The 14,470-nt window shown below is 40.6% G+C and overlaps 1 protein-coding gene across 2 annotated transcripts in view; it reads right to left on the bottom strand.

The window, feature by feature from the left end:
- DCP1 (decapping 1) overlaps positions 1-14,470 on the bottom strand; it is a 111,684-nt gene that overhangs the window by 61,507 nt on the left and 35,707 nt on the right. For both annotated transcript variants that reach the window (XM_089384126.1, XM_089384127.1), the window contains exon 4: positions 11,279-11,423. In XM_089384126.1, coding sequence (XP_089240252.1) covers positions 11,279-11,423 — 145 coding nt within the window. The remainder of the gene's footprint in view (positions 1-11,278; positions 11,424-14,470) is intronic.

Raw genomic sequence — 14,470 nt, 5'->3', positions numbered from 1 at the left:
GTCCAGACCATAATCCACTGTCCCCTGCAAGTACCGCAAAATGTGTTTTGCAGCCACCCAGTGAACCTTCCTAGGCTCACACATAAACTGACTCATCGTGTTGACTGCAAAACAGATATCTGGTCTAGTGTTGACCAAATACATCAAGGAACCAATCAGCTGCCTGTACAATGTGGGATCCACCAACTCGGAATCTGAAGCATGAAGCTTCTTCCAGTTGGTGATCATCGGTGTCGACATGGGTCTACAATCCTCCATGTGGAATCTGCTAAGGATGTCCACAATATACTTCCCCTGCCCCAGGAAGAAATGCCCCTCCTCCTGCCACACCTCCAAACCCAAAAAGTAATGCATCAAGCCGATGTCCTTCATCTCAAACTCGCCGCAAGATCTCTCTTGCAGTGCTCTATGAGTCTCTTTGCACCTGTAATGATCAAGTCATCCACATACAGCACCAGAATGAGAGGCTCCTCACCAATCACAATAAAGTAAAGGTTCGGATCTGCCTCACTCTTTGTGAAAACCATCCCCTGCAAGTATGCATCTATCCTATAGTACCAAGCTCTGGGAGCTTGCTTCAGGCCATAAAGGGCCTTCTTCAATCTGCACACATGGGACTCCTTCCCATGCACCTCAAAGCCCTGTGGTTGCTCAATGTACACCTCCTCCTGTATGAAGCCATTGAGAAATGCGGTCTTCACATCCATCTGGTAGATCTTCAAACCCATCTCTGTTGCTATCGATATAATGGAGCGGATCGAAGTATATCGAGCCACGGGAGCGAAGGTCTCCTCATAATCAACTCCCTCTACCTGGGAGAACCCTCTAGCCACAAACCTCGCTTTGAATTTCTCAATGCTGCCATCTGCAGCATGCTTTACCTTGTAAAGCCATCTGGAAGTAACCACGGATTTGCCCTCAGGCCTCGGCACCACCTCCCAAACATCATTCTTCATGATAGAAGAATACTCCTCCTGCATGGCCTCTCTCCAGACCTGTTGGCTAGCTGCCTCCTCATAGCTAGAAGGCTCAGAGTCAAGGATGCTGGTAACCATCGCCATATAGCTACAGAACCTCTTAGGTGGTCTACTCTCTCTGACCGGCCTCTTCGGCTTAGCAACAGATGTGGCATCTCTCAAGGTGTCCTGAAGCCACTTGGGCTTCCTCTTCCCTGAGCGCACTTCTCCCACCGGAGAATGAAACTCCTCCTCCTCATCATCATCAGTAGCCTGAACTCCTGACTGTCTGTCTGCTGTCCTCCTACCTGCACCTGAACCTATAGAAGTTGAGGTACCATGTGAACTGTCCATCAATGGACTCCCTAGTGAACTGCTCTGCATGCTGCCCGGAGCACCACCCCTCTGGCTCGACGAGCCACTGCTCACTGACGGACCTGACATCCTCATAGATGTACCTCCGGATCCTCTTGATCCCTACCCACTGGATCCCTGCGATTGACTCAACTGCTGCTGAGGGTCTGGCTGATCCAGATACTCTAACTCCCGTGACCTCAGAAAGGCCCTATCCTCCTCGAACTTCACATCCCGTCTGACAACAACTTTCCTCTGTGCAGGGATGTAAATCCGAAAGGCCTTTGAGGTCTCACTGTAGCCCACAAAGATACCCTTCTCTGCGGTGGGCTCTAGTTTGGTCCTCTTCTCCTTGGGTATATAGGAGTATGCAATGCATCCAAAGATATGAAGATGACCAAGATCAGGCTTCTTCCCAGAGAAAGCCTCCTCCGGAGTCATGTGCCCCAAGGCACGATGCAGACTCCTGTTCTGCAAGTAAACAGCTGTGTTGCAGGCCTCTGCCCACAAGAACAATGGCAACCCCTGATCATGTATCATGGCTTTGGCAGCCCTATGATGGATCTGTTCTTCCTCTCCGCAACCCCGTTCTGCTGGGGGTTGTAAGGAACAGTGAACTCCCTCCTAATGCCTGCCTCCGCACAATAGTCAACAAACTCTCCAAGGGTGTACTCTCCTCCATTGTCCGACCTCAAGGACTTGATCTTTCGACCTGTCTGAGTCTCCATAAGAGCTCTGAACGCTTGAAACCACTTGAAGACCTCACTCTTGGTCTTCAAAAAATAAATCCAGGTCCTCCTGGAGTGATCATCAATGAATAAAACATAGTACTCATATCCACTCAAGGACACATGAGACATCCGATCGCTCACATCGAAATGAATCAAATCAAGTATCCCCGTCGCTCTGCTGTCACTGCTGGGAAAAGGGGATTTGGCAAACTTGCCCATCGCACAACCTCTGCAAGTATCAAAGTGGTCAGTACTGAAATCTGGCACACCTGTAGTGATCTCCCGCAATGTCCTCAAGGCTCCATGATACATATGTCCCATCCTGCGATGCCAAATCTCACACAGCTCAGAACTGCTAGCTCTGCTGTCGGTACTACTGCTCAATGCCAAAAGGGGCTGAAATGCAAACTTGTACACCTTTGCATGGCGTACAGCTATCACTCTAGCTGAATCAGCTGGAGTGCCCCTGGGATACATCAACACCTGTCCTCCCCTGAACAGTACCTCATATCCTCTGTCCTCCAAAGCTGAGACGGATATGAGGTTCTTCCTCATCCCTGGCACATAAAGAACCTCTGACACCTTCAAGGGAGGTTTGGACTCCCTCTGAAATGTCACTGTCCCCACCCCAACTGCTCTAACAACTCTGTCATCACCGAGTACTACCTCAATATCAGTGCCACTCTCTGAAAGCTCTGAGAAGTACTCACGAACTCCTGTCATATGACGTGAAGCCCCACTGTCCACATACCAGATACCTGAAGATGCTCCGTTAATCGAGGGAAAAGCATGCTCCCTCTGAACCTGTGTGGCAGGTGATCCTGCACTAGAGGACTCACATGTAGTGAACGCAAACTCCCGGTCAAAACGACCTGCAAAGTCCTCAATCTCAGCTGAAGCTGCCACATCCTGGTTCTTCCCCTTCTTCTTCTTCTTCTCCAGACACACAACTGCATAGTGTCCCATCTTCTGACAATTCCAACACTTCACTTTGGAATAGTCCTTCTGTGAGTTACTCTGTTTACCTTTACCTTTGCCTTTGCCCCCACCACTGCTTGTGGAAGCCTGCTTTTTCCCTTTGCCTTTCTTGCCTCCTGCCACCAGTGCTACATCCTCATCCTACTCAACTGGCTTGGCTGCCCCAAGCTGTCCTTTCCTGATCTCTGTCTGAATGTAATCATCCCAAAACCTCTCCCATGTGGGAAGGGTCTCACGTGCACAAACCCCATCAGCAAAGTTCAACCATGAACGGGGCAGGCCATTCACTGCAATCCGCACCAACTCAGTGGGTGGAATGGCCTCTCCAATCGCTGCCAACTCATCTCTCACATTAGTAATCTTTGTGAGATATCCAGCTGCACTATCATTACCCATCTTAATGTTCTTCAGCTTCTCCTTCAGACCATCTTCCGGTTCTCATTGGTATTCTGGTAGAGATTGGACAATGCTGGCCCCATCTCATGGGCATTGCTCTTTCCTCTCACATGAGGAATGCAATGGTCTTTGATTCCGTCTAGAATCAGCCTCTTACCCTTGTTGTTCTTTCTATTATAAGTTGTCAACTGAGTAGCATCAGTAGGCACAACAACAGGGTATTGTGCTGTATGCACCATGATATCCCAGACTTCTGCCTCCTCAAAGATACTCTGCATTCTCTCATTCCAAACGCTGTAATTTGTATGCCCATCCAACCTATCCTCCACCCTCAATCCCAATGACATCCTGCTGTCCTAAAACTGAAAAATAGCACTGTTGTAGTAAAGATAAAACTGTTGTTTATGAAAAAATCAGCTTGCTGGAATTTTCTGAGTGAAAAATCAGCAACTGTAATTTTTCCTTTTGCTGTCCCAAACTGCCCTTCAGCACTCAAGCTCTGATACCATGTAGAAATTTCTGTTTTCCCACCCCGGTTTTCAGTTTCTCCTTATTTCTCCCATGTAGTTAAATGCCCATTCCCATAACCATACATTTAACAGACTGAAAAAAATAAATATTGCTGAAAACACAAATTCTGGAAAATTTTCAGAATGCTGGAAATTGCAGAATTAAAAATCAGCAATCAAAAACAGCCATTAAAACACATTAAAACACTGATATTTTTGGTCAACTTGACCCTGGAAAAACCCCCTACAACTCTTGGGGAAAACCAGTTTGAGAGCTCTTCTTTATTTCTGAAAATTGCCTTTTTACAGTGAGAATTATTCAGCAAAAAATCAGCAAGCAAATTTACAACTTATCTCCTTTCCCGTGCCTCACAGCAATCTGGAAATTACAGCAAACAGGACAGCAATAAATGTTGTACGGCCTCCGTTTTGTGTGCAGAAAAATCAGCAAACTACTCCTCGATTTTTGTGCAAAAATCTGCCTTTCACTATGTGCTGAATCAGCTGTACAAATCTGCTCAACTGCTGCCTTGGAATGTGTGCCAAGCTGCTGTCTCCTTCTCCTCCCTGCTCAGAAATCTCTCTTGCTCTCCTTCTCCCAATCTGCTCATGAAAGAATGAATGACATATTTCCTCATTTTCCTCCTTTAATATAACTCCAAGTGACTTTTGGGTGATCTCTGAATCCAATGGCTGAAATAGATTTAGATCAATGGCTGAGATTAAATGCTCATTTAAATCTCACTTTCTATTTTTTAATTCACCCCACTTTAATAAAGACCCACTTAGTCATTTATTTCCAAAGTCACTTTTCCTTTCTAATTTTTCATTTACTTTATAAAAGTTACTTTAAAATTAGACTTAGTAACTTTATCACTTAAAGTCACTTTTAAATTAGATTTAACTTTATAAAATTATAAAGTCACTTTAGGAGAAAAATTAAATTCTTTTGGACACTTTTCCCTAGGCCAAAGATCAAAGCCTAAGGGAACCACCTGTCCTCCGGTACCAAATTTCAACATCGCTTGATATCTAGCCTTGATCTTAAGGCCTCCTTAAATACATCTCCCTAAGCCTCTTTGGAACCCTCTAGATCTTAGGGGTTTCGATACTCTCTTAGACTTGGGAATTTATTTTTTCTCTTTTAATTTATTTTCGAATTTTAAACCCCATCTAGGTCTAAACCCCCTTCATTTGGGGTCTTTTCCCACAACCTTTTTCTGTGACCAAACTCACACAAACCCTAGATCTAGGTATGTGGAGTACCTTCCAAGCTACATAATTCAACACTCCCTCTTAGCGAGGGAGGTACTTCCACTGCTCGAAAGTATTCGGTGACACTAGCCCATCTGGCATCCATCACTCCACCATACCCTGCAAAATTGATCATTGTCTTTGTAGTGTCTCTACCTCATCAGAGACTGAACATCTCAAACTTCCATAGGGCTACCCCCCCTAAAGACAGACTCCCTCTAAGTCTACACGATCTCCACTGGCTCACACGCTTCCACGTGCACATTTTGATCCACTAGCCCTTCAAAGTAGCTCTGATATCATGTTTTTTTCCATGGCACTAGATAATCTAGGTTAGAATCTTACAATCCCTGGCGTAACCAACTCAAATGCCACAACAAACTACTTTGCACAACGGAATAAACACAACAGTGAATCAACACGTGCACAATAGACAACTTTTAAAAAAATTCAACCCTTCTTCGTTATATTAACAAACTATAATACACAATCTTAGGGCTCCCGTACCAAGGATCATGGCCCTCATACAATCATACTGATACAAGAATACAACTAGGGCTTGATGTCAACAACTATGAACACCAATCTACCTTGAACAAGACAACACTTGACCTACTTGCTGATGTGGTGCCCCGCAACCCTTTCAATCCATGTGTCTTGAACACATCTGCTGGTCATTTGGCTCCCAATCTGCAGCAACACCAATCTGCCTCTATCAATATACCTGCTCCTTTAGGTCACTGAACACAGCTCCAACAAGTCTGCCCTTTAGCTGCTCCTTAGTCCATCAAGGATGCAACACATACAGACATCTTGTAGCTGTTCACAACTCCATTTGTGAACAGCTCTTTGGCTGCCCACTTCTGCCTTCCTCTGCTGCTATATGAAGAAAAGTCTAGGGCACAGAGGCTGCCCACTTTCCACTGTAGAAGTCCTCCTCAAACAGTGAACTAGGGCTATCAATCTGGCTCTCTTGACTGCAGTCTCTGAGCTCAATAGTTCTGCCACTCCTAGCAAGCTTATACTCCTTTATATGTCATGCACTTAGAGCACAATTGTCAACCTTCTAACAGTCCCCCATGCTATACTTAGGTTGCCATACATCTATCCCTAATCTATCCCTAATCTGGACTCCTTCCTGCACTGCTTCTTATGCTTCAGATATGCCCATCTTCAATCATCTCCTTGACTGATCTAGGGCCACCAGAACTGCCCTCACCTAGGGCTTGTAGATCTGCCCTCATACTTGTGATTTGACCGTCAAATCACATAGATCTAAGGCTACAAAGAACACTGCCCTCTTTTCTGGAATTTGTCCTCCAAATTGCCCAGATCTAGGGCTTCAGATCTGCCCTCTTCTAGGGCTTCATCAAGCTGCCACCTAACAGTGATTTGATCCCTCAAAATCACTATACTTCTGCAATTGTACTTACTGCTGTTCAAACAGTTCTTCTCATTCTTCACTGTACATGCCCTAACTACTGCCCGACTGCTCATTCTACTGTGTACATTCTCTAAAGCAATATGCTACCCTATTGATGATCAAACTAACCCTTAATTTGGGTCTCGGCCTCCTTAACTTGTGCACAGATCTGAACGAATTTTATAGAATTTGGGACAGCCCTTTAAGGGTCAACGTACCACTGAAAAAACCCTTAACTAAGGCTTGTTATATCTGCCCTCTAACCATCTGTTGATTGCTTCAAACAGGACAGAACTTAGGGCACAATATACAGCTGTCAATAGCTCTTAATGACAGTTCTTTCAGAGCTAGCAATCATCACTTGAAAGACACAATCTCTTACCTGTTATATTCTTAACATGGTCACAATCTTAGGGCTCGATCTGGATTGAGATTTTCGGCCTCTGTTTAAGGTTACCTCAGTCCACAATCTTCAGCATTTCCTCTCTTTTCATCCTTCTCTTTCCAGCGCAGCATCATGGGAATACTCGGCCCTTGTGCCTGGTTCATCACAGGCCTTACAACCCTCCTACTAAGCCATGTAAGGGTCTCAGTCTTCCCTGTTGTAGCACAGAAAACTCCACCCTAAATCAGAGAGAGAAAACACGGATCTCTAGCCCAGAACCACTTAAGGACACGGTCTTTCTTCCTTAGATGCACACAGCTGTCCTGCAAGGATAATCTCGGCCCTTTTCAACACTTGAATGAACCTTCTAACCCTTGCTCTTCAGCTCGGCCACCACTGAGATAGACGTCCCTAGGCTTCTTCTTTCCTTAGATGATCACACTTGTGAAGATCAGATCTCGGCCTTCTAGCAGCCCATCTCAGCCTTCACGCTCAACCTCTATATGCACTACATCTCGACCTCCCTTCTTGATCAAACGAACTCCCTCTCACTTGATAGCTAGCCTTGATCCTAAGGCCTCCTTAAATAGATCTCCCTAAACCTCTTTGGAACCCTCTAGATCTTAGGGAGTTTGATCCTCTCTTAGACTTGGGAATTTAATTTTTCTCTTTTGATTTCTTTTAGAATTTTAAACCCCATCTGGGTCTAAAACCCCTTCACTTGGGTTCTTTGCCCACAAACCCTTTTTGTGACCAAACTCACACAAACCCCAAATCTAGGCTTTTGGAGAACCTCCCAAGCTACACAATTCAACATGGACCTCCCTTGAATTGAGCACATGGTTGAGATGATTTGGGGAGTCCATATCTTGGACCCTTCCATCTAGACATTGAAGTTGATTTAAATGATCCACCCCCTCTCTTGAACCTCTCGTGTGGGCCTCCCTCATCTTCAGCATAGTCTTTGGCACCCCTTGGTTGACTATTATTCATTAGAGAGGGCTTTTTGACATGATTTGAGGAGCTGACCTAGCATTGTGTAGGAACATTGAGCACCTTTTGACCATCATATTAGAGCACCTCCTTCTCTTGGGGGAAATATTGTACATGTGGCACATCGCTGCAGGAAAGGGGAACGGCACTGGGAAAGCTAACTTGTATTTATGTATTACTAGACATAGTCTCCTTAGTTAGTTGGAAGACAAGTCAAATGTGAGATCTCTTAGGATAAATATAACGAGATGGAAAATATATTTGTAATGAGATGATTGATGAAGCCTCCTCTATGAAGCTCCTCCCCTCATTCCAATTTGTTGTTGTTCGCTATTTTCGAGAATGAAATTTTGTTTAGTATCTAACAATTGAGATGTTGGTGTCAATTCTTGAAGCTCTTCTATCTTGGATTTAAATTTTGATGCATAAAGGTTGACTGTAAATGTTCAAGACTACAACAAGCTTACAAGGTCGATCCATTGAGAGTTGAGGCTAGCACTTGAAAGCATTACTCATCTTCTTCTTCCTTTGTTAGTTTATTAATTACTTAATTCCTTGATTTGCCTATCTTTTAGAACCCTTGCAAGGGTATTTGTATGCTTATCATAGCTATAGTTGATCTTGTTGGTGAGGGTGCTCCCTTGATGATGCCTTCTAGTAGGGCCTTGGTCTTCATAGTTTATCTTGATTAGATATGGGACTATCCTTCCCTTTGGGTTCTAGTCTCTTAATTCCTAATCCTAAAATATACCAAATTTGAAGAGGGGTTTTCTTCTTGAGCCCATAAGACCTAGTTGGAATATGACACTTGTCTTCTCCCAACAACCAACCAAAACTACAAAATCCAAAATTTCTTTTCTTAATTTTTGTTTAGAAAGAAATCTAAGAAAAATCATTGAAAATCATTTGTTAGATTTCTAATTCCTTTTCGAGTCTAGCATTAAGTTTAATGTTTATTCTATTTTCTAGACTAGATCAAGTTAGGGTTTCAGCTTAATTCCTTATCTTTAAAGTTTAAACCCTCAAGGGAAAATCGGCCCCTCAGATTTGTTCTTCAAACGTTTAATTATCTTTCTTTGGGCTGATTTTGATGCTTACGTAAATCTGCAAATTACATAAAAGAAGAAAAATAAATTTACATAAACCCTGATTCTAGGTTTTATGCTTCTAAGGAATATCTAGAGCTAGACTTAGCATATATTTCATTTACTATATTTCATTTACTAGAAGGTTCTGGCAAGATTACTCTTCTTTTCTAGTGGTGAAATTCAAATCTAAATTGGTATTAGCTGCATACCTTTCACTTAGAGATTTATCATCATTTTCTTGGTAGATTCCAAAGCTAACCTTGATAAACCCTAGGTCTAATTTACCTTTAATCTCATATTCTTTCACATTTATATGAACATATTTGTTGTGGACTTGATTCCAGGCAAGTTAGAGTTACCATTTCATTGTATTTCATAAAACCCTAGCTAAATATCCAAGATGTCTTGTTTAAAGGCTGAAATAACACTCTTGGATCGGTTTCTTTCTAACCCCACATCCAGAATTATGCAATAAATCATCAATAAAACAGATTTGAAGGTTGACAGCCTTAAACCTATCCTTAATCAAGCAAATAATTGATTGGTACTCAAAAGCACATCACACATACTCAATTTATGCTAGGTGATTTCATCTCTTTTGGTTTTAATTATCTTGAAGTAGTTTCTTTTCATACATTCATAGTTGCTCTTTCTAAATGTTATTTTTTTGACACGATAATCAAACTAATGCAAATCTGAAGCTATCCTTTCTTGTATACTCTATAATCAAATTTGGCATTGATTCACTAGCTTCTAAACTCATAATACTTTTTGTAGATAATTGTGAATTATGCTATTGTTATTATTGAGGTGTTATCTTAAAGCATCTAATCACTCATTAGTTGACATCCTTGCATTGCCATATCTTTGTGGAATTTATACATTGAATTAAGTCATAAGCTCTCATAGATCAATTCACTAAAGAGATTTGCTTAAGCTCTATTACTAATAGACTAAGGATACCCTCCTAGGCCATTCAGAGCCAGCCTAGAGTGAAGAAGATACTGTACTAAGCTGACAGCGATGCAATTACTATCCACTGCCCCAAGGTAGCATCCATGATTAACTTTCCACTTGGATGCTAGTTTAGGCAGTAACATGGTCAATAAATGGTCTTGACCTCCTCTTTATTTCCCTGTCTTATGAAAGATGAAAGATACTCATCCAGTTCTATGCAACTTAAAGACCCTTACATCTAATACCCAAATAACACTCTTCATGCCAAAGCAACTATTTGAGATGGCTAAGTATTGGATTATTTTGCTCTATATCTTTGGTTATATTTCTTTTGGCATTTTGGTTTTTAATTTACATAACGTTAGAAATAGAAAAGTTGCATAAATCTCTGAATCCTAAACTCCCAACAATTGAAAATGTGAATAAATGGTGAATACATCAAAACGTTCTAGAAGGCTACAATAAAAGAGCCTTTTGTTTTTCAAGGCCACATCACAAGCACTCCCCAATGCAATCTCTTCTAAATCTGAAATGAATGCCATTTCATTTTTCAACTAAGAAAATGGACTCTATATCAGTCTCAGTTAAAAACCTAACCAATGTGGGTTTAGATCTTGGCATTTCCCCTAAACTCCCTTGAAGTGACGATGGCTTAACCTTTCAGGATTTCACCTAGGAAAGGTTGCCTGGGACTCTTACTTCTAACGAGTAAAGATTATCATCTTCCATGAAGTAAAGATAGCATCACTACTCGGTAACAGTTTTGGCTTTGTTTCAGACCATTATAGCAGCATATTTCAGACTTCTAACCATGCTGAATTCTGCCTTCTAAACAGATGCATATCCTTCAAAGAATGGATCTTAATTGCAGTTACAACACTTTACATACTCACATGGGTAGGAGAAATATAAAATTTAATTCAGAGAACATGAAATACGCATACATAAAATAGATTAGTTCAAAAGATTTTAGCCCTTGCAATTGAACTAACACTAAATAGTATTTTTTTCTCTAGTTGGGTAGGCAGTTTGAAACCAGAGAAGCTAAATGCAACTAGTAAATACTCATGTGCTATTACCATCTCCCTTCTATGTAAATTGCTTATTTACATGTGTTCTTCTCCAAGAACCAATATACTTTCCAAAACAATTTCCCCTTCTTATGAGCCATGAAAATCTGAATAAGCATTATTGAGATCTGCCTTGGTACATGACATATCGGATATAACAGAACTTCAATAGGCTAGTGGTTACCTGTTGAAAAGATTTGCAATATCTTCACAATCACGTCGTTCATAAAACCAAATTCCATTCACTTCCTGAGCTGCATTTCGATAAAGCAAATATGGAACTTGGACTTCGTATTCAAAATCACCAAGCAGATTCTCAACCAAGTTCTCTGTTGGTAGTTGACAAATTAGAAATCACTGAAAAAATATTGGATCACCAAAGATACAAGAAACAGTAATGTAAAAATTCAAAATCAAGTTCAAAACGAAACTTCCAAGATCGTTAAAAACATTTACTCTCTCTTATATTCTCATACAATGTAAACAACTTGCAGTTTTCATAATGTTCTAGGCTACAATTACTTTGCCACAAAAGAAAACATTAAGATAAACAATCAGATGTACCGTATATACTATATACCATAAATTCTCTGGAAATGTTACCACATTAGTTAAGATACTAGAAGGGTAATAGATTCTAGATATTGGAAGAAAAGATCAGTTCCTCTACAAGTCAACCATTGAAATGAGATATGAACAAAAAACATAGATATGTCTACCTATGTAGAATGTTGTAACGAACAAAGTTCGTATACTCAGGGAAATGCTCTGATACCAATGTAACGAACAAAGTTTGTACTTCACAATAATCTTCAGAATACTTCAAAGACAAAGACATCCATTGTAGCACAGGTAATTATATATAAAAATGTTTGAATACAAGTGTGATAATATAAGGATAACAATGGTTTGTTCTATGCTTAGAGCAATTTTACTTCAATTTTCTTTATTAGCCCAATATCATATCCAGTATAGCAATCACATCAACATGATAGTAAAATGCAGATAGAACATAAACAATAACAGTAGAAGACAAGCCAACACAAGAGGACACAAGATATGGCACTAGCCAGGGACAAACCCCAATGTGGAGAAATTCTTGATCAATTCTTCTTATAATTCTTCAAAAGTTCAGTAGAGAGAGAGACTACAATTTACAATATTCAATAGTAAAATGCAAAAAGAACATAAACAATAATAATAGAAGACAAGCCAACCCAAGAGACAAGATATGGCACCAGTCAAGGACAAACCCCAATGTGGGGAAACCCTTCATCAATTCTTCTTATAATTCTTCAAAAGTTCAGCAGAGAGAGAGTACAATTTACAATATTCACTTTTACCCTACTTTATATCCTTCAACTTGTTCTTGAGGAAAAGAATTTGATTTGCATTGCCAGATTTGAACATGCCATCCAACCTATCATATATCTCCTTTGATGTATTCAAATCGGAGATGTAAGAAACAAAGTGATTATGAATAGAATCCCTGATGATCTTGTTGGCTTTGACTTCACCTTTCTTGTATTTGGTTTTAGCAGTAGCCGGTGCATTTGAAGAAGGTTCCAGAATCTTTCCCTGCACATAATCCATGGCATCTTGCTCTTCTAAAGTCAAATCAAGAGACATCTTCCATGCATGATAATCAAACTTATCATGAAGCTTATCAATAGACTTGAAGTAGGATGTGGAGGCCATTGAGACTTGTTCTTGATCAGTGATTTCTCTTCACTCTTGCTTGGGTTTTGTCTTCACCTAAGCTTCGATACCATGTTAATTTAAGGATAATAATGGTATGTTCTATGCTTAGAGTAATTTTACTTCAATTTTCTTTACTAGCCCAATATCATATCCAGTATAGCAATCACCTCAACATGATAGTAAAATGCAGATAGAACATAAACAATAACAGCAGAAGACAAGCCAACACAAGATATGGCACTAGCCAGGGACAAACCCCAATGTGGGGAAACCCTTGATCAATTCTTCTTATAATTCTTCAAATGTTCAGCAGAGAGAGAGAAAGTACAATTTACAATATTTTGATTTTCTTCCTAGTTTGATCTTCGACCAAAGCTTTGAAAGAACGAAACCATGAGAATACTTCGTCCTTCTTCAAGAAATATATCCAAGTCTTGCGAGAGAAATCATCTATAAAGGTTACATAATATAAGTATCCTCCCAATGAGTTCACGGGCATTGCACCAGATAGATCAGAATGAATCAATTGCAATATGTCAGTAGTCTTGCTATCACTTGAGGGGAATGGTCCCCTTGTATGCTTTCCTTCGGCACACCCCTGACAAACACCTTCATGTTCTACTTTAAATTCGGGCATACCTGTCACCATCTTCCTCGCATCGGGTAGAGCCTTATAATGTAGATGAGCAAACCTCTGGTGCCATAATTCAGATTGAAGTGATGTGTCGCAAGACATAGCTCCCAATGGGCTTCCTCCAACTTGATATAGGTTATCAACCCTGAAGCCAAGTGTAAATGCATCTTTGAAATTTTTATTCCACACACGTACCTTTCCATCGATGAATGTCACCTTGAATCCTTTGTCCTCCATCGCAGAGATAGATACCAGGTTCTTCTTTAAATCGGGTACATATAATACTTCTTGTAGATGAATGGTGTTACCTTGATTCAATTGAAGGGTAACATTCCCAACTCCCTTCACGGGATAGGTGGCATTGTCTCCAAGGATAATTTCCAAATTTGTATCCTTCTCTATCAGATTTGAAGGAACCTCCTTGTACCCGGCGAAGTGCCTTAAGGCACCACTATCAATCAAACAATTTCCCAAAGTATCGGAGGAGAGGTAGTAGAGAGGGCAGATATAAGATAAAATTCCTTTTGCTTAGAATTTACAACATTAGACTCATCATACTTGGAGTTTCTTGTTGTTTTAGAAGTGTTAAGAAATGGCAACAAGAAATTTCAGTTTAATTTGTCCTTGAATTAAACTGAGAATTAAAATCGAATTCTATTCTCATAGCAACTTGTAAATAGTTAATTAAGTTCAATTAACTTAATTAGCTTAGGAATTTCGGGTTGGAAGTCTTTCTGTAGTCATGCATATGTTCTTCCTAAATTTTAGGTGTCCGGTACAAGTTTAAATTGAGTTGGAAATTAGATCACTCAGTTTACTAATTTAAGTTCAGTTAAATTAGTTCTAAATTGTTTTTGGAACTAATAGAGGACTAAGAGTCAATTGGTGCACTAATGCACCCACTAGTGCTACTCCAGTTAATTGAAGATTCCCTCATGAGAAACTCATGCATGTCAGTTCAAAAAAAGACCCAATTGAGACTAGAGTGTAGGGACAGTGTACTATCAGGGGTATTATTTACTGGAGTGTAAATATCATGCA

This window comes from Pinus tabuliformis, chromosome Q, assembly GCF_031772625.1.
Source record: "Pinus tabuliformis cultivar Carrire ecotype Pingquan chromosome Q, CPIR1, whole genome shotgun sequence".
Lineage (NCBI taxonomy): Eukaryota > Viridiplantae > Streptophyta > Pinopsida > Pinales > Pinaceae > Pinus > Pinus tabuliformis.
This window is presented reverse-complemented; position numbering and strand designations above follow the sequence as displayed.